The sequence below is a fragment of the Mobula hypostoma genome, chromosome 10 (assembly GCF_963921235.1).
Source record: "Mobula hypostoma chromosome 10, sMobHyp1.1, whole genome shotgun sequence".
NCBI classification, from domain to species: domain Eukaryota; kingdom Metazoa; phylum Chordata; class Chondrichthyes; order Myliobatiformes; family Myliobatidae; genus Mobula; species Mobula hypostoma.
This window is the reverse complement of record NC_086106.1, coordinates 83072140-83099210: the sequence shown is the minus strand read 5'-3', so window position 1 is coordinate 83099210 and position 27071 is coordinate 83072140. Positions and strand designations below refer to the sequence as shown.

The 27071-nt window shown below is 41.0% G+C and overlaps 1 protein-coding gene across 1 annotated transcript in view; it reads right to left on the bottom strand.

Annotated features, from left to right (window-relative positions):
- Positions 1 to 1927: 1927 nt before the first annotated feature.
- Positions 1928 to 27071, bottom strand: part of glod5 (glyoxalase domain containing 5) — a 37383-nt gene continuing 12239 nt past the window's right edge. The window contains exons 2-6 of the mRNA XM_063061390.1: positions 24763 to 24906; positions 13450 to 13605; positions 10597 to 12964; positions 9642 to 9705; positions 1928 to 2432 (exon numbers count right to left, since the gene is read on the bottom strand). Of these exons, the coding sequence (XP_062917460.1) occupies positions 12836 to 12964; positions 13450 to 13605; positions 24763 to 24906 (429 nt within the window). The 3' untranslated portion in view covers positions 1928 to 2432; positions 9642 to 9705; positions 10597 to 12835. The remainder of the gene's footprint in view (positions 2433 to 9641; positions 9706 to 10596; positions 12965 to 13449; positions 13606 to 24762; positions 24907 to 27071) is intronic.

The window sequence follows — 27071 nt, the reverse complement described above, 5'->3', positions numbered from 1 at the left end:
GGCACTCTATTTGTACAGGGGAATCCTCTTTCACACCTTGGGAATATATGTGAAAATTTTGATCCCCAGGTTCCTTTTAAACCTTTTCTCTTTCACTCTAAATTTGTGAGCCCCAGCTTTAGACTCGCCTACCCAGGAGAAAATGATTATCACTATTCAACTTATCTAGACCTCTCATCTATAAGATTGCTCCTGAATCTCCTATGTTCCAAGGAACAAAGACCAAGCCAGGCTCTATCTATAACTCGGGCTCTCTAGACCTTGCAACATCATGGTAAATATTTTCTACATCCTTTCCAACCGAACTAAATCTTTCCCCTAACAGGGCGACCAAAACTGTACACTGTAGTTCAGGTGCGGCTGCAGCAATTGGAACGTAATGTCCCAGATCCTTTGCTCAGAACCCTGACTGATGAAGGCCAGTGTGCTAACCACCTTTTTCACCATCCTGTCTACTTGTGGTGATGCTTTCAATGGTGTTGTACTTGCACTTCTATGTTCCTCTGTTCCATGACACTCCCTCCGACATATAATAATAATAGTATAGGTTGTGCAATAGTTTGGCTTTCCATCTCACATTTATCTGCATTGAAATCCATTTGCCACTGCTTGGCCCACTTGACCAATTGATTAAGATTCCCCTGAAATCTATAATAAATTCCAAATTAGCAACATATCCTAATTTGATGTCATCTGCAAACTTTTTGGCCAAGCCTCATGCGTTTGCAAACAAGTCAATTATAAGAACAATGAATAATAAATTATTGAGCATTTGGGCAAAAACTGGCAAGGTTTAGCGTGGGCAAGTGTGCGGTAACAGAAATCAAAATTGGGTGATTATCTAAATGAAGAGGGGCTGTGATTGAGGAATCTAGGTGTTCAAGTGAACGTATCATAAAAAAACTAACAGGCAGGTCTAACAGGTAGTTAACAAGGCAATGTCAAGGAATGTAGACTAGGCTTGACCCAAAAGCTGAGCCGTGGAGAAGATTTAGTGATGGACAACAGCATTAACAGTAGACTGCAAAAATAACAAGGCAGGAGGGGCTGAAAAATAAGAAAGAAAATGTATTAGACACCACAGGAACAAGGAAAATGAAGGCTAAGAGCAATTTGTTGAGTCTGGCTGGTTTGATGGGTGAACAACAACTGTGGAAGCGAGCTGAGTTTAAATAGGCTGCAGGCGATGAGTTGAACATGAGTGGTAGGTGACTCCTGTTAGCAGGACGGAAACTGCAGGGGGTCTGCCTGTGTAGGTCTGACAGGAATCCCCCCCCCCCATCCACTACAGATGGCACCCAGTGGCCCAGGATAATCCAGTGGAAATCCTTGAGGAATACCCATGAATACAGCTAAATGAAACAGCATTATTCTGGAATGTAAATGCAGAACACAGTACAAGGCACATAAAGCACATAAAAAATAGCAAACATATGTATGATAGCAAGCTGATATAAGATATCAGTAACAAGGAGTCACAAACAAACTTGATAGAAGGCACACAATTGTTCAAATTAAAGCACTTCTAATCTTTCACCTGTTCCGCTAGTCAAGTCAGGCTGATACTGAATCTGAACAGTCCATCCAAATAGTGTAGAGCCTTCTCAGATCCACTACAGTCAATTTGCATCCCAAAGTCTACTGAATGAGAATTCGATTTGTTTGCTTTTGGATTCAGTTACAAAAGTGTTAATTTTCTTTTCCTCAGCTGACAAACCTTCAGGTCCATGAGCTTACTGGTTGCTGTACTTTTGTATAAGACCCAGGGAACAAAATGGCTTTCCATACAGAGACTACCCCGTTTAACAACCCTGTGATCATCTCAATTTGCCAAAACAATCATCCTGAGGGAACATTTCCTTCATATCAACCTGAACTGTGTTCATATATTAGAAATAAGGAGCTTGTGTAATACCTTTTGTGCTGGTCAGAAGTGTTTATTGATATATTATTGATAGTACAGAGAATTGTTTAAATACAGACTGGAAATTAATAATAATCATTTATGAATCTTCAGAGTGTGACGTTTCGCAAATTACTCTTTTCCTGTCATTTTTCATGTGGAATAATCACAAAATATTTGTAGTCCAGTAAGTATAAAAACACTTAACAAGATTGATCTGTCAAAGATTGATATTCTGTCACCTTATTGGTAGATCAAAATGCATATTGTCTCAAAATTGAACTTCCTTGATTCAGCTACCGCATTGCACATTGATTATGGAATTGTGTTCCTATAATTATATGAGGAATAATAGATCTGGTTGGTTTCTTTCTTGTGCAGATTCAAACAATATTTGCTGTTGTGATTACTGTTGGTCAGAATGGCAATTGGAATTTAAACTCTTGTCTGGATCTCTGAAGTAGATTGAAGTAATCGAACCCAATTCTCTTTGGTTAACTGGTCTTTCCTCAATGTTAACTCCACAAGCCTATATAAAAACATGAAGAAACCATTGTTATTTTCAGAAATGCTACAAATAGATCATAGCAAACAATGAATAATGTTTATTAAGAAAGCTGGTCACTGAGTAACTCTTTTTGCAATTTTATGCAATACGCCAAACTGAAAGTATTGGAAGAGTAACATTGTCCAGTGTCTCTCGTAACATTGCACTTCTGTACAACATAGCATATTAAGTCTATACCAGGTTTCTCAAAGCAATATTTCATACGAGGAATATTAGGCAAATTTCCAAATTTCATTGGCATAGTCAAATATTTCATAACCATTTGATACGAGAAAACAGCTTTGCAACATGCCACCATCTTCACCAGTAAACATAAATGGAAATCAAGAAAACATCTCATTTGAATAATCTATTTTCAAAATCTCCACTCAAAAAGTTCCATCTTGAACTGCAGCCCAAACTTGAGGTCTAAGGGAAAATACTTTCAAACAACTATTCCTGCAACTAGTTAAACTTCAAAACCACATTCCAGGCATTTTATCAGGTTCTCCATCCATAGAAGTGGTTTCCTTTAACGCATAGATTAAAACGCATTTTACTAAACTTAAGACGTTCAGTCACTTTGCTTATTGGTATGTCTGTGATTGAACAAAGATCAATGTATCCCACTGTGAGCTTGTTTGCCTTTGGCTCAAATTCCTTCCCAATTTCATGCAAATTGAATTTCTGATTTCCAAAGGAAAGTGCTTTGCGATTACCGTGTTGGAAGTACGCCGAACAAAATGTATTACCAGCATTCTTGGAAAAAGCATTTTCAAAATATCAGTTCTCAATACCTTGCTAGTCACCATTCAGTTAACATGAATGAATTTTATAATCTTTTGGCAATGTAGAGTGGAATTGTCAATGGAGCAGTCAAGAGGATTTTTACTGTTAGAGGTCCCATATTTTGGACATAATTAATGCTCTGTTCATCTGCCCAGGTGGACATTAAAGATTTGAAGGTGAAGGAAATTATTTTCTGTCTTGCCTAATATTCAGCCTGCTTTCAAACTTTAACATAGAAGAGTACAGCACAGTACAGGCCCTTCGGCCCACAATGTTGTGCCGACCCTCAAACCCTGCCTCCCATATAAGCCCCCACCTTAGATTCCTCCATATACCTGTCTAGTAGTCTCTGCCTCCACCACTGACTCAGGCAGTGCATTCCACGCACCAACCACTCTGAGTAAAAATCCTTCCTCTAATATCCCCCTTGAACTTCCCACCCCTTACCTTAAAGCCATGTCCTCTTGTATTGAGCAGTGGTGCCCTGGGGAAGAGGCGCTGGCTATCCACTCTATATATTCCTCTTATTATCTTGTACACCTCTATCATGTCTCCTCTCATCCTCCTTCTCTCCAAAGAGTAAAGCCCTAGCTCCCTTAATCTCTGATCATAATGCATACTTTCTAAACCAGGCAGCATCCTGGTAAATCTCCTCTGTACCCTTTCCAATGCTTCCACATCCTTCCTATAGTGAGGTGACCAGAACTGGACACAGTACTCCAAGTGTGGCCTAACCAGAGTTTTATAGAGCTGCATCATTACATCGCGACTCTTAAACTCTATCCCTCGACTTATGAAAGCTAACACCCCATAAGCTTTCTTAACTACCCTATCCACCTGTGAGGCAACTTTCAGGGATCTGTGGACATGTACCCCAAGATCCCTCTGCTCCTCCACACTACCAAGTATCCTGCCATTTACTTTGTACTCTGCCTTGGAGTTTGTCCTTCCAAAGTGTACCACCTCACACTTCTCCGGGTTGAACTCCATCTGCCACTTCTCAGCCAAATTCTGCATCCTATCGATGTCTCTCTGCAATCTTTGACAATCCTCTACACTATCTACAACACCACCAACCTTTGTGTTGTCTGCAAACTTGCCAACCCACTTTTCTACCCCCACATCAAGGTTGTTAATAAAAATCACGAAAAGTAGAGGTCCCAGAACAGATCTTTGTGGGACACCACTCGTCACAATCCTCCAATCTGAATGTACTCCCTCCACCACCACCCTCTGCCTTCTGCAGGCAAGCCAATTCTGAATCCACCTGGCCAAACTTCCCTGGATCCTATGCCTTCTAACTTTCTGAATAAGCCTACCACGTGGAACCTTGTCAAATGCCTTACTAAAATCCATATAGATCACATCCACTGCACTACCCTCATCTATATGCCTGGTCACTTCCTCAAAGAACTCTATCAGGCTTGTTAGACACGATCTGCCCTTCACAAAGCCATGCTGACTGTCCCTGATCAGACCATGATTCTCTAAATGCCTATAGATCCTATCTCTAAGAATCTTTTCCAACAGCTTTCCCACCACAGACGTAAGGCTCACTGGTCTATAATTACCTGGACTATGCCTACTACCTTTTATGAACAAGGGAACAACATTCGCCTCCCTCCAATCCTCCGGTACCATTTCCGTAGACAACGAGGACATAAAGATCTGAGCCAGAGGCTCAGCAATCTCTCCTCTTGCCTCATGGAGCAGCCTGGGGAATATTCCGTCAGGCCCCGGGGACTTATCTGTCCTAATGTATTTTAACAACTCCAACACCTCCTCTCCCTTGATATCAACATGCTCCAGAACATCAACCTCCCTCATATTGTCCTCACCGTCATCAAGTTCCCTCTCATTGGTGAATACTGAAGAGAAGTATTCATTGAGGAGCTCGCTCACTTCCACAGCCTCCAGGCACTTCTTCCCACCTTTATCTCTGATCGGTCCTACCTTCACTGCTGTCATCCTTTTTTGCTTCACATAATTGAAGAATGCTTTGGGGTTTCCTTTACCCTACTCGCCAAGGCCTTCTCATGCCCCCTTCTTGCTCTTCTCAGCCCCTTCTTAAGCTCCTTTCTTGCTTCCCTATATTCCTCAATAGACCCATCTGATCCTTGCTTCCTAAACCTTATGTATGCTGCCTTCTTCCACCTGACTAGATCTTCCACCTCACTTGTCACCCAAGGTTCCTTCACCCTACCATTCTTTATCTTCCTCACTGGGACAAATTTATCCCTTACATCCTGCAAGAGATCTCTAAACATCGACCACATGTCCATAGTACATTTTCCTGCAAAAACATCATCCCAATTCACACCCGCAAGTTCTAGCCTTATAGCCTCATAATTTGCCTTTCCCCAATTAAAAATTTTCCTGTCCTCTGATTCTATCCTTTTCCATGATAATTATAAAGGCCAGGGAGCGGTAGTTACTGTCCCCCAGATGCTCACCCACTGAGAGATCTGTGACCTGACCCGGTTCATTACCTAGTACTAGATCTAGTATGGCATTCCCCCTGGTCGGCCTGTCCACATACTGTGACAGGAATCCATCCTGGACACACTTAACAAACTCTGCCCCATCTAAACTCTTGGAACTAATCAGGTGCCAATCAATATTAGGGAAGTTAAAGTCACCCATGATAACAAACCTGTTATTTTTGCACCTTTCCAAAATCTGCCTCCCAATCTGCTCCTCTGTATCTCTGCTGCTACCAGGGGGCCTATAGAATACCCCCAGTAGAGTAACTGCTCCCTTCCTGTTCCTGACTTCCACCCATATTGACTCAAAAGAGGATCCTGCTACATTACCCACCCTTTCTGTAGCTGTAATAGTATCCCTGACCAGTAATGTCACCCCTCCTCCCCTTTTTCCGCCCTCTCTATCCCTTTTAAAGCACTGAAATCCAGGAATATTGAGAATCCATTCCAGCCCTGGTGCCAGCCAAGTCTCTGTAATGGCCACTACATCATAATTCCATGTATGATTGAGGTACACACATTTCAGCCCTTCTACCTTACTGTCTTTACACCGTTTATTTTGCTTCTCTTTCCTCAAAGCCTCTCTGTATGTTAGATCTGGCTTTACTCCATGCACTTCTTTCACTGCTCTATCGCTCTGGGTCCCATCCCCCTCGCAAATTAGTTTAAACCCTCCTGAACCATGCTAGCAAACCTACCTGCAAGGATATTGCTCCCCCTCGATTTCAGGTGCAACCCATCCAATCTGTACAGGTCCCACCTTCCCCAGAAGAGATTCCAATGATCTAAAAATCTAAAACCCTGCTCCCTGCACCAACTTCTCAGCCACGCATTCAACTGCCATCTCCTTCAATTCTTACCATCTCTGTCACGTAGCACTGGCTGCAATCCTGAGAACGTCACCCTTGAGGTCCTGTTCTTCAGCCTTCTGCCTAATTCACGAAACTCACACTTCAGGACCTCATCCCTCTTCCTGCCTATGTCGTTGGTCCCAACATGTATCACGACTTCTGGTTGCTTTCCCTCTCGCACCAGGATGTCGTGCACCCGGTCAGAGACATCCCGGACCCTGGCACCCGGGAGGCAACAAACCATGCGGGTGTCCTTCTCACGTCCATAAAATCTCCTGTCTGCTCCCCTGACTATAGAGTCTCCAATGACAACAGCTCTCCTCTTCTCCATCCCATCCTTCTGCACCACAGGGTCAGACTCAGTGCCCGAGGCCCTGCCACCGTGGCTCACACCTGGTTGGTCATCCCCGCCAACAGTATCCAGGATGGTTAACTTATTATTCAGGGAAATGGCTACAGGGGTGCTCTGCACTACCCGTCTGCTCACCTTCGTTTTCCCCCCTCTGACTGTCACCCAACGACCTGCTTCCGACAGCCTAGGTGTGACTACCTCCCTGTAACTCTCATCTATGACTGCCCCATTCTCCCTTATGAGTCAAAGGTCATCCAGCTGCTGCTCCAGATTCCTTACACGGTCTTCCAGATCGCCCAGCCGTATGCACTTCTGGCAGATGTGACTCTGCGGGAGAGGGGAGTTCCCCCAAGACAACCACATCTCACATGAGAGGCACATCACCGTCTCAGGAGACATTGTAAAAACTAACTGCAAGCTAGCTTGTCCTCTGCCTCTTCTTGTCGAAGCCTCTTGAGTCAAAGCCTCAAAGCTCCACTCCTTCACTGGCCCACTCACGCACTGGCCGCTTCGCTTGAGCTATCCCTCTATTTATCTGTTTGAGCTTTTCAAAATGTTTGGTCACCTGACCTCGACTGCCCAATCAGCTGCTTTCTGCTGAGTCTGAGCTATTCAAATCTTGATTGTCTAATCAACGGCGTTCTGCTGATCTATTCAAATCTTGATTGACTTGATTGCACAGACCAACTGCCAAAACTGCCAGAATCTCTCGAGTCAAAGCCTCAAAGCTCCACTCCTTCACTGGCCCACTCATGCTCTAGCCGCAAAAAAGGCCGCTTTCCTTTTTTGATGATCTAGTCATTACAGGTCCTTCCCAGGGATATACAGGTTAAATCCAACAGCTTGCAAGTGGAAATGTGGCTGCCAGATAATATATTTAAATAAAAACATAAGAAAATCAAGAGCAACATGTAGTTAAATAAGTATTGATACTGCATGAAACTAAGTTTCCATGGCAAAAGACCCTGCAGACACTCAGAAGCCAGTAATCCATCCCAGAGGTCTCACAAATGCTTGTTCATATGTACAGACCAGACATATATTGAGCATTTGAAACCTGGTAGAACCTGTATTCCTTTACCATAAGTAAGTTGTAGGTAATGAATTAAAATCAATGTGTCATGTCTTCTGTGATGGACAGGTTATTCGAAACTCCCAGAATATGAGAATAAAGAAAAATTGGATGTATTTTAAAACAAGCAATGGATACTGTACAAGGATGGCAAGTGCCAACTTGTTTAAGGGAAAATAGTTGGGCTTGCTGAATAGTAACTGTACATTCCATATTAATAGTAAAAAGTGTTGAAAAATAACTGGATTTTATCAGGCATTTCATTAATTCATCTAATGTTGCAACTGAATATGGGCATTCCTTAGAAGAATGCATTGAGCAGGGAAGAATTGAATTGATTGAATTGAATGTTTTCGAACATTGCCTCACTGGATTGATTACTGGGTGGAAGTGATTACATGATGGGGAGTAACAGGGCCAGGGTCCCCACATTTTTTAAAATGGCATTATCTTATTAAAAGCAAATATGAATAGAGAGGGAATAGCAGGTAAATTATGAAGTAATATTTCTTAAGTTGTAGTTCTTTGGAATAGTTTATCCCAGAGTGCTGTGGATGGTCCGTGAGTATATTAAAGCCAAGATCATTTGCACACTTTGGGGATTTCTGTATAGGAGACTGGAGAAGAAACCAGAGAAAGTGCAGAGCCAGACACGATGTCACTGACTGATGGAACAGGTTGCAGTGTGGTCTATATCTGCTCCAGCCAAAGAAATGGGATATGGAACCAAATCTTGCAGTTATCCACCTTTAGCTTTTAAAAGATTTCAGGGTGTAAGGAATGAGTTGAACAAGATTTGTCTTTGATATATGCTAAAATGAAATGTAAGTCATAAAGACAAAATTGTGCTAATCTGGAAGTGAGGTTGCTTTAAGAAAGTTAAAGGAGTGCAAATCTACAGCCTTGAGAATAGATAATGTAGAATACATGCTTATCTAAGGAAGGTGAGGTCATTTGGTAGGTGCAGGTACCAAATGTTGCTTTACCATGAGAAAGCACTGGGATAAGGATTATATTTGAGTTTTGAAGAGACCTTGAAGAGTATAAGAAGGGGCTCTTCATTTTATGTAAGGGAAACATCTTTTCAGGCTGAGGGATCAATGTGAAAAATTTGACCCCCAGGTCTCTTTTAAATCTTTTCCCTCTCACCCTAAATCTGTGATTCCTAGTTCTGGATTCCCCTACCCTGGAGAAAATGATTATTACTATTCAACTTATCTAGGCCTCTTGTAGATGTTTCTATAAGATTGCTCCTCATGTTCCAAGGAACAAAGATCAAACCAGCCTCTCCCTATAACTCAGCCTCCCTAGTCCTTGCAATGTTGTTGTAAATATTTTCTACATTCTTTCCAATTGAACTAAATCTTTCTAACAAGGTGACCAAAACTGTAGACAGCAGTTCAGGTGCAGCCACACCAATTGGAACATAAAGTTCGAGTTCCTTTGCTCAGAACCCTGACTGATGAAGGCCAGTGTGCTAACCACCTTTTTCACCATCCTGTCTACTTGTGATGATGCTTTCAATGGTGTTGTACTTGCACTCCTATGTTCCTCTGTTCCATGACACTCCCTTGGACTTATACTAATAATAGTATAGGTTGTGCGATAGTTTTGAGTTTCCAAATTGCATCACCTGACACTTACCTGCATTGAAATCCGTTTGCCACTCCTTGGCCACTTGCCCAATTGATTAAGATTCCCCTGTAATCTATAATAAATTCCAAATTAACAACACATCCTAATTTGATATCATCTGCAAACTTCCTGGCCAAGCCTCATGTGTTTGCAAACAAGTCAATTATACAAACAATGAATGATAAAGTATTGATCATTTTGGCAAGAACTGGCAGAGTTTAGCGAGGACAAGTGTGAGGTTGGAGAAATCAAAATTGGATGATTATCTAAATGAAGAGGGATTGCGATTGAGGGATCTAGGTGTTCAAGTGAACAAATCATAAAAAAAAACTAATAGGCAGGTCTAACAGGTAGTTAACAAGGCAATGTCAGGGATGAGGCTTGACCCAAAAGCAGAGCCACGGAGACGAATCAATGATGAATGATACTGTTAATAATAAAATGCAAAAATAACAAGGCACAAGAGGCCGTAAAATGAGAGAGAAAACATATTAAACACTACAGGAACAAGGAAAATGAAGGCTAAGAGCAACCAATTGAGTCTGGCTGGTTTGATGGGTGAACAATGACTGTGGAAGCGAGCTGAGTTTAAATAGGCTGCAGGCAGTGAGTTGAACATGAGTGGTAGGTGACTCCTGTTAGCTGGACGGAGACTGGAGGGAGTCTGCCTGTATAGGTCTGACAGGAACCCCACCCCCCACCCCACTACAGCTGGCACCCAGTGGCCCAGGACAATCCAGATGGGTCCAGTGGAAACTCCTGCGGAATACCCATGAATACAGCTAAATGAAACACATTACTCCAGAGCCTAAGTGCAGAACACAGTACTAACACTCATACACTGTACAAGGCACATCAAGCGCATAAAAGATAGCAAACATATATAAGAGAGCAAGCTGATATATCAGTAACATACAGTCACAATCTTAACTTTGTTCAAATTAAAGCATTTCTAGTCTCTTACCTGTTCCCCTAGTCCAAGTGAGGCTGATGCTGAATCTGAACAGTTCATCCAAAGAGTGTAGAGCCTTCCCAGATCCATTACAGCCCGATTGGCCAATGAAACTCTCTAGCTAGAGAACACATTGATGAAGGAAGAGCAGTAGATGTAGCGTATATGGATTTCGGCAAGGCATTTGATAAGGTACCCCATGCAAGGCTTATTGAGAAGGTAAGGAGGCATGGGATCCAAGGGGACATTGCTTTGTGGATCTAGAACTGGCTTGCCCGCAGAAGGCAAAGAGTGGTTGTAGATGGGTCATATTCTGCATGGAGGTCTGTGACCAGTGGTGTGCCTCAGGGATCTATTCTGGGACCCTTACTCTTCATGATTTTTATAAGTGACCTGGATGAGGAAGTGGAGGGATGGGTTAGTAAATTTGCTGATGACACAAAGGTTGGTAGCGTTGTAGATAGTGTAGAGGATTGTCAAAGATTGCAGAGAGACATTGATAGGATGCAAAACTGGGCTGAGAAGTGGCAGATGGAGTTCAACCCAGGTAAGGGTGAAGTCGTTCATTTTGGTAGGTCAAATATGATGGCAGACTATAGTATTAATGGTAAGACTCTTGGCAGTGTGGAGGATAGAGGGATCTTGGGGTCTGAGTCCATAGGACGCTCAAAGCAGCTGTGCAGGTTGACTCTGTGGTTAAGAAGGCATACCGTGTATTGGCCTTCATTAATCGTTCAATTGAATTTAGGAGCCGCGAGGTAATGTTACAGCTATATAGGACCCTGGTCAGACCCCACTTGGAATACTGTGCTCAGTTCTGGTCGCCTCACTACAGGAAGGATGTGGAAGCCATAGAAAGGGTGCAGAGGAGATTTACAAGGATGCTGTCTGGATTGAGGAGCATATCTTATGAAAACAGTTTGAGTGAACTCGGCCTTTTCTCCTTGGAGCGACGGAGGATGAGAAGCAACCTGATAGAGGTGTCTAAGATGATGAGAGGCATTGATCGTGTGGATAGTCAGAGGCTTTTTCCCAGGGCTGAAATGGTTGCCACAAGAGGACACAGGTTTAAGGTGCTGGGGAGTAGGTACAGAGGAGATGTCAAGGGTAAGTTTTTTTACGTAGAGATTGGTGAGTGTGTGGAATGGGCTGCCGGCAACGGTGGTGGAGGTAGATACAATAGGGTCTTTTAAGAGACTTTTTGATAGGTACATGGAGCTTAGAAAAATAGAGGGCTATGGGTAGGCCTAGTAATTGCTAAGGTAGGGACATGTGTAGGGTTTCTATGTTTCTAACCAGAAGAAACATCGTCCCACAGTCTACTGAATGAGAATTCGATTTGTTTGCTTTTGGATTCAGTTACAAAAGTATTTGATTTTCTTTTCCTCAGCTGACAAACCTTTAGGTCCATGAGCTTACTGGTTGCTCTTCTTCTGTATAAGACCCAGTGAACTAAATGGCTTTCCATACAGAGATTACCCTGTTTAACAATCCTGTGATCATCTCAATTTGCCAAAGCAATCATCCTGAGGGAATATTTCCTTCTTATCAACCTGAACTGTGTTATATATTAGAAATAAGGAGCTTGTGCATTAACTTTTGTGCTGCTTAGGAGTATTTATTGATTTATTATTGATAGTTCATTGAATTCTTAAATTAAAATTAATAGTAATCATTTATGAATCTTCAGGGTGTGATGTTTTGTATATTACTCTTTTCCGGTCATTTTTCATTTACAATAATCACAAAATATTTGTTATCCATTAAGTTTAAAAAACATTTTAAAAGATTAATCAGCCAAAGATTGATATTATCCTCCTTCTATCACCTTATTGGTAGACCAGAATACCTTTTGTGCTGGTCAGAAGTGTTTATTCAAATAATATTGACAGTACAGAGAATTATTTAAATACAGACTGGAAATTAATAGTAAACATTTATGAATCTTCAGAGTGTTGACGTTTCACAAATTAATCTTTTCCGATCATTTTTCACGTGGAATGATCAGAAAATATTTGTAGTCCAGTAAGTATAAAAACACTTAAAAAGATTGATCTGTCAAAGATTGATATTCTGTCACCTTATTGGTAGATCAAAATGCATATTGTCTCAAAATTGAACTTCCTTGATTCAGCTACCGCATTGCACATTGATTATGGAGTTGTGTCCCTGTAGTTATATATATATACAGTAATAGATCTTGTTGGTTTCTTTCTTGGGCAGATTTGAACAATATTTGCTGTTGTGATTACTATTGGTCAGAATGGTAATTGGAAACTTCAACTAAATTATTGTCTGGATCTCTGAAGTAGATTGAAGTAATTGGACCCACTGCTCCAGTTCGCTCAACAGGTCCTTCCTCAATGTTAACTCCACAAACCTATATCAAAAATATGAAGAAGCCATTGTTATTTTCAGAAATGCTACAGGTAGATCATAGCAAACAATGAATAATGTTTATTATGAAAGCTGGTCACCAAATAACTCTTCTTGCAATTTTATGCAACATCCAAACTGAAAGTAATGGACGGCAGACACTGTCCAGTGTCTATTGGAACATTGCACTTATGTATAAAATAGCATATTTAGTTTAAATCAGGCTTCTCAAAGCAAGATTTCATATAAGGAATATTAGGCAAATTTTCAAATTTCATTGGTAGAGTCAAACATTTCATAACCATTCCATGGGAGTGAACAGCTCCATCTCGAACTGCAGCTCCAACTTGAGGTCTAACGGTAAACACTTTTAAACAACTGTTCCTGTAACTAGTTAAACTTTTAAACTACATCCCGGGCATTTCATTAGATTCTCTATTCATAGAAGTGGTTTCCTTTGAAGCATAGATTAAAAAGCATTTGCCCAACCTTAAGATGTTCAATCACTTTGCTTATTGGTGTGTCTGTGATTAAACAAAGATCAATAGATCCTGCTGTGGGCTTGTGGGCTTTTGGCTCAAATTCCTTTCCAATTTCATGCAAGTTGAATTTCTGATTTCCAAAGGAAAGTGCTTTGCGATTGCCCTGTTGAAAGTACACGAAACAAAATACATTACCAGCATTCTTGGAAAAAGCATTTTCAAAGTATCAGTTCTCAATATCTTGCTAGCCACCATTCAGTAAAAAATATAAATTAATTTCATTATCTTTTGGAAACGTAGGTTGGAATTGTCAATGGAACAGTCAGGAAGATTTATACTGTTAGAGGTCCCACGTTTTGGACATAATTAATGTTATGTTCATCCGCAAAGGTGGACATTAAAGATTTGAAGATGAAGGAAATTATTCTCTGTCTTGACTAATATTCAGCCTGCTTTCAAATTTTTAAATAGATCGCCTAGTTATTACACGTCTTTCCCAGGGACGTACAGGTGAAGTCCAACAGTTTGCAAGTTGGAAATGGGGCTGCCAGTTGATATATTTAAATAAAAACATAAGGAAACCAACAGCAACATGTAGTTAAATGAATATTGATACTGCATGAAATTGAGTTTCCATGGCAAAAGACCCTGCAGACACTCAGTAGCCAGAAAATACATCCCACTGGTCTCCCAAATGCTTGTTCATATGTACAGACCACACATACATTGAGCATTTGTAACCTGCTAAAACCCTGTATTCCTTTACTATTCATGAGACCTTACTGCATACAAATTGTGCATGACCATGATGGTTATGTATTTAAAGCATTTAACCTGTAAGTTCCATAGAAACATAGAAAACCTACAGCACGATACAGGCCCTTCAACCCACAAAACTGTGCTGAACATGTCCTTACCTTAGAAATTACCTGAGGTTACCCATAGCCCTCTATTTTTCTAAGCTCCATGTACCTATCGAGGAGTCTCTTAAAAGACCCCATTGTATCCGCCTCCACCACAGTCACCGGCAGCCTATTCCACACACTCACCACTCTCTGTGTAAAAAACCTACCCTTGACATCTCCTCTGTACCTACTTCCAAGCACCTTAAAACTGTGCCCTCTCATGTTAGCCATTTCAGCCCTGGGAAAAAGCCTCTGACTATCCACACGATCAATGCCTCTCATCATCTTGTACACCTCTATCAGGTCGCCTCTCATCCTCCGTCGCTCCAAGGAGAAAAGGCCAAGTTCACTCAACCTATTCTCATACGGCAAGATTCCCAATACAGGCAATATCCTTCCACCGGGATCCCACCACCAAGCACATCTTTCCCTCCCCCACCCACTTTTGGCGTTTCACGGGGATCGCTCTCTGTGTGACTCCTTCGTCCATTCATCCCTCCGAACTGACCTCCCTCCTGGCACTTATCCTTGTAAGCGGAACAAGTGCTACACCTGCCCCTACATCTCCTCCCTCGCTATCATTCAGGGCCCCAAACAGACCTTCTAGGTGAGGTGATAGCTTGCCAGTGAGTCTGTTGTGGTAATCAATTGTATATGGAGTTCCCCGTGTGGTTTCTTATACATCGGTGAGACCCGGCTTAGATTGGGAGACTGCTTCGCCAAGCACCTGCCACCCATTTTAATTCCACTTCCTATTCCCATTCCAACGTGTCCATCCATAGCCTTCTCTACTGTCATTATGAGGCCACACTCAGGTTGGAGGAGCAACAACTTATATTCCGTTTGGGTAGCCTCCAACCTTATGGCATAAACATCAGTATCTCAAACTCCCATTAATGCCTCTGTCATCTTATCTCCTTGCCTGTCCATCACCTCCCTCTGGTGCTCATTCCCCTTTGTCCTTCTTACATGGCCTTCTGTCCGCTCTTATTAGATTCCCACTTCTCCAGCCCTGTATCTCTCTCTCCAATCAACTTCCCAGCTCCTTACTTCACCCCACCCAGTTTCACCTATCACCTTGTGTTTCTTCCTCCCCTCCTCCCACCTTCTAAAGCTAACTCCTCATCTTTTTTTCTTCAGTCCTGCAAAACCGTCTCGGTCTGAAACGTTGACTGTACTCTTTTCCATAGATGCTGCCTGACCTGCTGAGTTCCTCCAGCATTTTGTGTGTGTTGCTCGGATTTCCAGAATCTGCAGATTTTCTCTAGATTGTGATAAAGAAAAACAGGCTCTGTTTCTAAACAAGCTGCTGACACTATGCAAGTATGGAGAGGGCCAAATTGTCAATTGAACTGGTTGGGCTTGCTGAATAGTAACCACATTCCATATTAATAGTAAAAGATATTGAAAAATAACTGGATTTTATCAGGCATTTCATTAGTTCATCTAATGCTGCAACTGAATAGGGCATTTCTTAGAAGAATACATTGAGCAGGGAAGAATTGAATTGAATTAATTGAATGTTTCAGCATTGCCTCACTGATTGATTACTGGGTGGAGTCCCCACATTTTTTAAAATGGCATTGTCTTATTAAAAGCAAATATGAACAGAGAGGGAATGGCAGGTAATCATGAAGTAATATTTCTTATGTTGTAGTTCTTTGGAATAGCTTATCCCAGAGTGCTGTGGATGGTCTATGAGGTTACTCAAAGCCAAGATCACATGGGGATCTGGAGAAGAAACCAGACAAAGTGCAGAGCTAGCCATGGTGTTACTGACTGATGGAACAGGTCTATACCTGCTCCAGCTCAAGAAATGGGATACTGTGATACTGTAAATCTTGCCATTAACCCCCTTTAGCTTTTAAAAGATTTCAGGGTGTAAGGAATGAGTTAAATGCGATTCCCCTTTGGTAAATGCTCAAATAAAAGTGGAAGTCAGTGAGGCAAAATGGTGTTAGTCTGGAAGTGAGTTTGTGTTAAGAAGTTTAAAGGAGTGCACAGCTGCAGCCTTGAGAGTAGGTAATGATGAATACATGTTTGCCTAAGGGAGATGAGGTTGTTGTGCAGGTGCAGGTACTTTATCATGAGAAAATACTGGGGTAAGAATTTGAGTTGTGAAGTGATCTTAAAGGCTATAAAAAGGGGCACTTTCCTTGTGCATGGAATCTGTGTGAAAAAGTTTGCTCCCTGGGTCCTCTTTAACCTTTCCCCTCTCATCCTAAATCTGTGCCCACTAGTGTTAGGCTCCCTACTCTGGGGAAAATGACTATTACTGTCCACCTTATGCAGGCCTCTCATAATTTTCAGAATTAGAAACTGGTTTAATATCACCAGCATATAGCGTGAAATTTGCTAAATTTGTGGCAGCAGTACAATGCAATACATGATAAATATAGAAAAAAACAAATTACAGTAAGTATAGATGTATATATTAAATAGTCAAATTAAAATAAATAGTACAAAATCAGAAATTTAAAAAACAGTAGTTCAATGTCCATTTAGTAATTAGTTGGCAGAGGGGAAGCGGTTGTTCCCGAATAGCTGAACATGTGCCTTCAGGCTTCTGTACCTCCTTCCTGATGGTAACAATGAGGAGAGGACATGTCCTGGTAGGTGTGAATTCTTGATGATGGAAGCCCCTTTTCTGAGGCACCGCTCTTTGAAGATGTCTGGATATTATAGAGGAGCTGTCTAATTGTATAACTCTCAGCATCTTACTTCGATCTTGTGCAGTCCCCTTACCCCACCCCACCACCAGACAGTAATGCAGTCAGTCAGAATGATCTCCAAGGTACATCTGTACAAGTTTTCAAGTGCTTTAGGTAACAAACCAAATCTCAAACGCCTGATGAAATACAGCAGCTGTCTTGCCTTCTTTATAGCTGCAACAATACACTGGGACCAGGTTAGATCCCCGGAGATATTGACTCCAAGGAACTTGAAATTTCTCACTCTCTCCACCCTCAATGAGGATTTCTCTGAGGTTGCTCCTTTCTTCCAAGGGACAAAGACCGAGCCACTTCGATAGCTCAATTTTCCAAATTGTTTCTCCTCACACTTATCTGCATTTGCCACTCCTTGGCCCACCTCCCCAGTAGATCAAGATCCCTATGTAATCTAAGTTCCCAATTACTAAAACATCCTAATTTTGTGTCATCTTTCTTTTTAAATCTTTTTATTGAGTAAGTATACAAAAAAGGTAAGCCATATAAACATTAATACAATGTTAAAGTATAATAAAATTCCAAAAGATAACAATACCAAAAAGAAAATACTACAAACAATGTAATTTAAGCATAAGAAACCAAGATAACATAATAGTATACTAAATTTTACATATATTAATGGAAAAAAAAGAAAAAAAAAACCCCCAAAAAAAACCCACCGTGCAGCTAACTAAAAGCAAGGCAAGCAATGGGCTAACTTGAAACCAAACAGAGTTAAACTTAAAATCACGTCCTCAATCCCGACCTCCATTAAAAACAGTGAAAAAAAAACAAGAAGGGTAAATATTACTTTAAATGAAAATATCGAATAAAAGGTCCCCAAATCTGTTCAAATTTAAATGAAGAATCATAAAGGTTACTTCTAATTTTCTCCAAATTCAAACATAAAATCGTCTGAGAAAACCAAAAAAAGGTAGTTGGAGCATTAAGCTCTTTCCAATGTTGTAAAATACATCTTTTCGCCATTAAAGTAAGAAATGCAATCATTCTACGGGCTGAAGGGGAAAGATTACTAGAAATTTTAGGTAGTCCAAAGATAGCAGTAATAGGGTGAGGAGAGATATCTATATTTAATACCTTAGAAATAATATTGAAAATATCTCTCCAAAAAGTTTCCAAAGTAGGGCAAGACCAAAACATATGAGTTAAAGAGGCTATCTGCCCCGAACATCTATCACAGAAAGGATTAATATGCGAGTAAAAACGCGCTAACTTATCTTTGGACATATGTGCTCTATGAACCACTTTAAATTGAATTAGGGAATGTTTAGCACAAATAGAGGAAGTATAAACTAATTGTAAAATCTGCCCCCAATCATCCACAGAAATGGTAAGCCCCAATTCCTGTTCCCAATCTACCCTAATCTTATCAAATGGAGCTTTCCTAAGTTTCATAATAATATTATAAATCATAGCCGATGCACCTTTCTGACATGGATTAAGGTTAATTATCGAATCTAAAATATATATAGGAGGAAGCATTGGAAAGGAAGAAAGTATAGTACTTAGGAAATTTCTAACTTGTAAATATCTAAAAAAATGTATTCTTGATAAGTTATATTTATTAGATAATTGTTCAAAAGACATAAGGGAACCATCTAAAAATAAATCCAAAAACCGTAAAATACCCTTAGTCTTCCAAGTTTGAAAAGCGCGATCCGTAAAAGAGGGAGGAAAAAATATGTTACCTAAAATAGGAATCGCTAACCCGAATTGATTAAGATCAAAAAATTTTCTGAATTGAAACCAAATGCGCAAAGCATATTTAACTATCGGGTTAGAGACCTGCTTAAGACGTTTCGAATCAAAAGGAAGAGAGGAACCTAAAATAGAACCAAGTGTATAACCCTGAACAGATTGTAATTCCAATGCTACCCATTTAGGAATAGATAGTATGTCCCGGTCAAGTAACCAAAATTTCATATGTCGAATATTAATAGCCCAATAATAAAATCTAAAGTTAGGTAATGCTAAACCTCCATCTCTCTTAGCTTTCTGTAAATGTATTTTACCCAGTCTCGGATTCTTATTCTGCCAAATAAATGAAGAAATTTTAGAGTCAACTTTATCAAAAAAAGATTTAGGAACGAAGATTGGTAATGCCTGAAACACATATAAAAATTTTGGCAAAAAAAACATCTTAACTGCATTAATACGACCAATCAAAGTTAAATATAAGGGAAACCATTTAGATGAAAGTTGAGTAATATGGTCTATTAATGGTAAAAAGTTAGTCTTAAATAAATCTTTATGTTTACAAGTAATTTTAATCCCAAGATATGAAAAGTAATTATTAATCAATTTAAATGGAAATTTATAATATAAGGGAAGATGTTTATTAATCGGAAAAAGTTCACTCTTACTAAGATTAAATTTATAACCTGAGAAAAGACCAAATTGTGCTAATAACTCTAAAACAGCAGGAATGGATCTCTCAGGATTAGAAATATATAAAAGTAAATCATCAGCATAGAGTGATAATTTATGGGACTTTAATCCCCGAGTTATCCCAGTAATATTTGAAGATTGAATTTTGTGTCATCTGCAAACCAACTGACCAAGCCTTGTGCATTCGTCACCTAATTAGTTATATAAATAATGAATAATAAATTATTGAGTATTTGGGCAAAAACTGGCAGAGTTCAGCAAGGACAAATATAAGGTAAGAGAAATCAAAAATCGGATTATTATGCAAATGGAGAGGGGCTGCGAGTGAGGGATCGAGCTGTTCAAGCAAGTGTATCATAAAAAATGCTGACCGGCAGGTCCAACAGGTAGCTAAGAAGACAATGTCAGGAAATACAGAGAAGGCTTGAACCAAAAGCAGAGTAACAGAAAGACACAAGGGGCCACAAAACGAGAGAAGTCGGTGTGTGGTAAATTTAGCAGATTGAAAGCCCTCTGCCTCTACCTGGTGGAGCTGCTTCCCTGATGCAGTAGGCATCTGATACATGGGTGATTGGCTGCTCTGCAGTAAGCACAAAGTTGTTTCTCCACCAATGTTCACCCAAGGTGGGAGTGGGGGGGGGGTGGTTAGGGGAGCTCTCCCTAATTGCATGGGATTTGAAAGCATTGCTGACGAAGGTCCTGCAGCTTGAAATGGTTCTGGCATTGGAACTGGTGATCTGAATGTCAACTTGTCAATTTGGAGGGCCAGAGTGATGAGGCTTTTGATGTCGGTGGGCATCTCCCAGGTAGATGGCTCACCTTTCAAGGACTCTGACAAGCTGTGGTGGTAATGGACCGGCAGAACGTTTGCATTCTAGTCACACTTTGCCGCGATGGTCCTAAATTTCACGATGTAATCCAGCACTGAGCATGGGACTTGACACAGAGGAAGTATCCAAATCTGCTGCCTCCCTTCCACATTCTGGATGGTTGAAAATCAGCACACCTCAGCGCTGATTTCCTCATATTTATTGCAAATGGTGGTCTTATTGTCTCAATAGCGGCGGCCCAGGTCAGAGCTCACCCAGTCAAGAGAGAGATGACGAAGGCAATCTTGGTTCTGTCTGTAGAATGCAGATATGGGTGGAACTCGAAGTGCAAGGCGCACTGGGACAGGAAATTGCGGCATTGGGTTGGGGATCCATTGAAGCATTCGGGCGCTGGAATCCAGGGCTCAGAGGGAACCACCATCTGGGGTGAGGTCACTGTATCAAGATGGAGAGTTGGAAGAGAGAGAAGAGCAGATGTTCAATGGTTTCCTGATGCTTCTGGATCATGTGCTCATGTCAATTTAATCTTCATTTAGGTGAGCAAACTCTGCTGGGTCAATCGCTTGTTCACCCATCCTGTCAGGAAATGTAGAGAAGGCTTGGCCCAAAAGCAGTGCAGCACAGATGATTCAGGGATGAGCTATTACTTTAATAATAGACTCTAAAAATAACAAGCCACGAGGGGCCATAAAGCAAGAGAGAACAGATATGAAACATCATGGGCAAAAAGGTAAATGAAGTCTGGGAGCAATTGGTTAAGGCCGGTTGGTTCAATGGGTGAACAAAGACTGTGAATGAGTGCTGGGTTTAAATAGGCTGCAGGTGATGCGTGGGAAATGAGTGGCAGGTAACTCCTGTTGGTTGAATGGAGACTGGAATGTGCCTGCCTGTGCAGGCCTGACAGACAAATGGTGGTTAGCCTCTACTGCAAAAAGGTTTGAGTTTAAGAATAGAGAGGTTTTTTTACGGTATTGGTGAGGCCACATCTGGAAATCTGTGCACAGTTATGGTTCCCTTAACAAGAAACAGATAGAGTAATATTGGAAATAGCCTTAAGGAGCTTCACCAAGCTAATATCTAGGTTGAGAGGATTGTGTCATGGAAGAAGAGCCAGACAGTTTGGATTTGTACTTTTTGGGGATTAGAATAATGAATAATGATAATTCGCAAGTACAAAATCTTAAAAGGAGCCTAACAGGGTCGATGTTGAGCTGTTTTCACCAAGAAGGAGAGCCACAAACAAGGGCACATAGCTGCAAAATCAGGGGCTGGTCATCTCAAACTCAACTACTGTATATGAAAATTCTTCTCTCAGACCGTAGTGAATCATGAATTTTCCGCCTCCAAGGGTGGTGGATGCTTGATCATTAAAAAAAAAATTAAGGTAGGGATAGATAAATATTTGAAATATCATCATGGTCAGTGATACTATTACAGCTACAGAAAGGGTGGGTAATGTAGCAGGATCCTCTTTTGAGTCAGTATGGGTGGAAGTCAGGAACAGGAATGGAGCAGTTACTCTATTGGGAGTATTCTATAGGCCCCCTGCTAGCAGCAGAGATACCAAGGAGCAGATTATGGAAAGGTGCAAAAATAACAGGATTGTTATCTTGGGTGACTTTAACTTCCCTAATATTGATTGGCACCTGATTAGTTCCAATGGTTCAGACAGGGCAGAATTTGTTAAGTGTGCCAGGACGGACTCCTGTCACAGTATGTTGACAGGCCGACTAGGGGGAATGCCATGCTAGATCTAGTATTAGGTAATGAACCGGGTCAGGTCACAGATCTCTCAGTGGGTGAGCATCTGGGGGACAGTGACCACTGCTCCCTGGCCTTTACCATTATCATGGTAAAGGATAGAATCAGACAGGATAGGAAAATTTTTAATTGAGGAAGGGCAAATTATGAGACTATAAGGCTAGAACTTGCGGGTGTGAATTGGGATGATGTTTTTGCAGGGAAATGTACTATGGACATGTGGTCGATGTTTAGGGATCTCTTGCAGGATGTTAGGGAAAAATTTGTCCCAGTGAGGAAGATAAAGAATGGTAGGGTGAAGGAACCATGGGTGACAAGTGAGGTGGAGAATCTTGTCAGCTGGAAGAAGGCAGCATACATGAGGTTTGGGAAGCAAGGATCAGATGGGTCTATTAAGGAATATAGGGTAGCAAGAAAGCTTAAGAAGGGGCTGAGGAGAGCAAGAAGGTGGCATGAGAAGGCCTTGGTGAGTAGGGTAAAGGAAAATCCCAAGGCATTCTTCAATTATGTGAAGAACTAAAGGATGACAGGAGTGAAGATAGGACCCATTAGAGATAAAGATGGGAAGATGTGCCTGGAGGCTGTGGAGGTGATCGAGACCCTCAATGAATATTTCTCTTCGGTATTCACCAATGAGAGGGAACTTTATGATGGTGAGGACAATATGAGTGATGTTGATGTTCTGGAGCATGTTGATATTAAGGGAGAGGAGGTGTTGGAGTTGTGAAAATACATTAGGACGGATAAATCCCCAGGGACTGACGGAATATTCCCCAGGCTGCTCCACGAGGCGAGGGAAGAGATTGCTGAGCCTCTCGCTAGGATCTTTATGCCCTCATTGTCCATGGGAATGGTACCAGAGGATTGGAGGGAGGCAAATGTTGTCCCTTTGTTCAAAAAAGGTAGTAGGGATGGTCCGGGTAATTATAGATTTATGAGCCTTACGTCTGTGGTGGGAAATCTCTAAGAAAAGATTCTTAGAGATAGGATCTATGGGCATTTAGAGAATCATGGTCTGATCAGGGACAGTCAGCATGGCTTTGTGAAGGGCAGATCGTGTCTAACAAGCCTGACAGAGTTCTTTGAGGAGGTGACCAGGCATATAGATGAGGGTAGTGCAGAGGATGTGATCTACATGGATTTTAGTAAGGCATTTGACAAGGTTCCACACGGTAGGCTTATTCAGAAAGTCAAAAGGCATGGGATCCAGGGAAGTTTGTCCAGATGGATTCAGAATTGGCTTGCCTGCAGAAAGCAGATGGTCGTGGTGGAGGGAGTACATTCAGATTGGACAGTTGTGATTAGTGGTGTCCCACAAGGTTCGGTTCTGTGACATCTACTTTTCGTGATTTTTATTAACGACCTAGGTGTGGGCATAGAAGGGTGGGTTGGAAAGTTTACAGATGACACAAAGGTTGGTGGTGTTGTGGATAGTGTAGAGGATTGTCGAAGATTGCAGAGAGACATTGATAAGATGCAGAAGTGGGCTGAGAATTGGCAGATGGAGTTCAACCTGGAGAAGTGTGAGGTGGTACACTTTGGAAGGGCAAACTCCAAGTCAGAGTACAAAGTAAATGGCAGGATACTTGGAAGTGTGGAGGAGCAGAGGGATCTGGGGGTACATGTCCACAGATCCCTGAAAGTTGCCTCAGAGGTAGATAGGGTAGTTAAGAAAGCTTATGGAGTGTTAGCTTTCATAAGTCGAGGGCTAGAGTTTAAGAGTCGCAATGTAATGTGCAGCTCTATAAAACTCTGGTTAGGCCACACTTGGAGTACTGTGTCCAGTTCTGGTTACCTCACTATAGGAAGGATGTGGAAGCATTGGAAAAGGTACAGAGGAGATTTACCAGGATGCTGCCTGGTTTAGAGAGTATACATTATGATCAGAGACTAAGGCAGCTAGGGCTTTACTCTCTGGAGAGAAGAAGGATGAGAGGAGACATGATAGAGGTATACATGATATTAAGAGGAATAGATAAGAGTGGACAGCCAGCGCCTCTTCCCCAGGGCACCACTGCTCAATACGAGAGGACATGGCTTTAAGGTAAGGGGTGGGAAGATCAAGGGGGTATTAGAGGAAGGTTTTTTGGTGTGTGGAATGCACTGCCTGAGTCAGTGGTGGAGGCAGATACACTAGTGAAATTTAAGAGACTACTGGACAGGTATATGGAGGAACTTAAGGTGGGGGGTTATATGGGAGGCAGGGTTTAAGGGTCGGCACAACATTGTGGGCCAAAGGGCCTGTACTGTGCTGTACTATTCTATGTTCTATGTTCTATCATGACACTTAGAATTATTGTAAACTGGCACTGAAGTTGAAAACAAATCATTGGTCCATCATCATTACTGAGTCAAAATTCAAAGTTATAGTTATAATGCTGCATTCTAAGAAAACAGCTCACTATGACCTTCTAGAGTAATAAAAGAAACCCTGATCTGATTGATAAGGAAGACAGATTGCAAAAGGGAGGAAATATGCATGTTTAAGAGGGAAAAAAACAGGCTTTACCTGAAATTTTAAGTAAGACTGTGAACTATTTGATAAATTTATAAGAATATGACAGAAAACTGTTGGAACATTTTTTCCAAATTTGGAAAGACTTTTTTGGTTATGAATGTATTTAAATGTAGAGGGACAAATAGTGTCGATGAAATCAAGAAGTGCACAAATGGCAATCAAGAAAAACTGATAAAAAAGAAAATTTACCTTGAAAGTGACAACTTGCATTCCCAGTGTTTGAGAGTAGAAGGTGACAGTATTTTCAATGCTCTTTACTGTCAAAACAAGGTGATCCATTCTTTTGATCTGGACTGGCGAAGTAATGTTTCTCTGACTTAGCTGGATTAACATCTGCAGTATAAAATATACATACAGGTAATATAAAACAAAATTTACTAACTTGGTACATCTGTCTACATTTCGTGCTGTCTTGGTAAAGTAGCCAACATAATCAAAGACCCCAAGCTCCGTGGACATTTTGTATTCTCCCCACTTCCATGAGGCAGTAGATTTAAAAGCCTGAAAATGCAGTTACCTACCACCAAGCTTAAAGACAGCTTCTATCCCTTTGTCATAAGACGAATGAATAGTCCTCTAGTACAATAAGATGGACTCGTGACCTCAAAATCTACCTTGTTATACCCTTGCACCTTATTGCCTGCACTACACTTTCTCTGTAACTGTAACACTTTCTTTTGTTATTATTTTCCCTTGTATGATCTTAATGCACTGATGTGATGAAATTATCTGTATGGATAGCATGCAAAGCAAACTTTCCCACTGTATTTCGGTACATGTGACAAATAATAAACCAACTTACCAATTTGCTCAGTACTGCTCTATATCGCCATGTTTCCTTATGAGGTAGAAGGAGGTTATTTTGGCTCACCATGTCTATGTTGGTTCACAGAACCAACCACTTCCTGTAACCTCTCCTCCCCACATTCACATCAACTCCTCCCAGATTCTCCCAGATGCTCATACACTAGGGGAAATTTACAATTGGCCAACAAATCTATCAACAAGCTTATCTTTTGGAAGTGGGAGAAAACCAGAGCACATAATCACAGGGAAAATGTACAAACTCCACATGGTCAGCACTAGAGATCAGGAATGAAGATGGGCTACTGGAACGGGACCTAATGTGGGCAGAGGGCCAAAGAGATTACATGGACGTGGCGGATCTTTGACTCTGATACTGGACTGCTCTGAATCATATCTCTACAACCTCCAGAACTTTATAACCATCACCATACTTTCATTTACTACAACTCTGATCTTTGTCAAGGATACACTTACCTTGTCAAAAAATAAGTTGTCCAAACACATTTAGGGATTTCCAACCACAATAAAAAAATAACTTATCATACTTAAAGAAATTGTTTAAAAATGAGAGAGCTTTAAGTTTTATTTATTTGTGTTTATGGAAAACACCAAGTCTTTAAACACCACACCAATGGTGTACATGAGCATGTAGATGGATTTGAGCTGATTAATGTGCCAGTGTGAATTTGTAAAGAATTGATCCATCCAAAACTGTTTTAAAAACCTATGAGCTGGATCGGGTTAATGGCTAGTTGTAGGTTCCTCAGAGAACAAAGACTTGGCGTCTCACACTTTAGTTGTCTGTGCTGCAGGACAAAGGTGCACAGCAATCTTATTCCATGGTCATAGAGTTACACAGTATAGAAACAGTTCCTTTGGCCCTACTGGTCTATTCTGACCAAGATACTCAAATCCAAGCTTGTCCTATATGCCAATGTTTGGCCCATAACCTTTCCAATCCATGTACGTACCTATCCAAATAGCTTTTAAAAGTTGTTGTTTTATCCAGTGGCAGCTCCAAACTAACCCGAGCCAAGGTGTTGGTATACCATATTTGGCCCTCTGAACATAGTTGGCACATCTAGTGTAATCACATTCATTTGAGTGAGCTAATAATCTCCAATTAAAAGTTAATAGAATCTAGGCGTTTTTATCAATAATCTTCATTAATTGATATTAGTGATTTTAATCAACTCACATGTTTCTGGAGGAATGAATTTTTGTTTCATCTATTTCTAAACATCTGCAAAAATCAGGGGCAGTTAGAAAGAATGGACAAGGCCTTCTGATAGCACCACAGCTACTTCATGGAACTGAAACGTAGCACAGGCTGGCAAGTCAATGGGATCCACATTGCTTCTCAAGTTTGAGATGGCTTTGGATGTCCCATGAGAGAGCAATTCAGCTTATTAGCTAAAATGAACCTTCATGGAATTGGACACAAATTGCTAACCTGGTTGGTAGAATTGTTAGTCAACAACAGACAAAGTACAGTATACACAATCATATTCAACAATGAGTACAAACCAGATCTGTAAGTCTAAGTTGATATTGACACAATGCTGCTAGTAAAATAGGCAAAGAACATGGGAGAAAAAAAATTAGAAAGAAATGACAGTAGGTTAAGTGGAAATCCAAAGAGACATACAGGTGTCCCCCGCTTTTCGAACCTTCGCTTTACGAAACCTCAC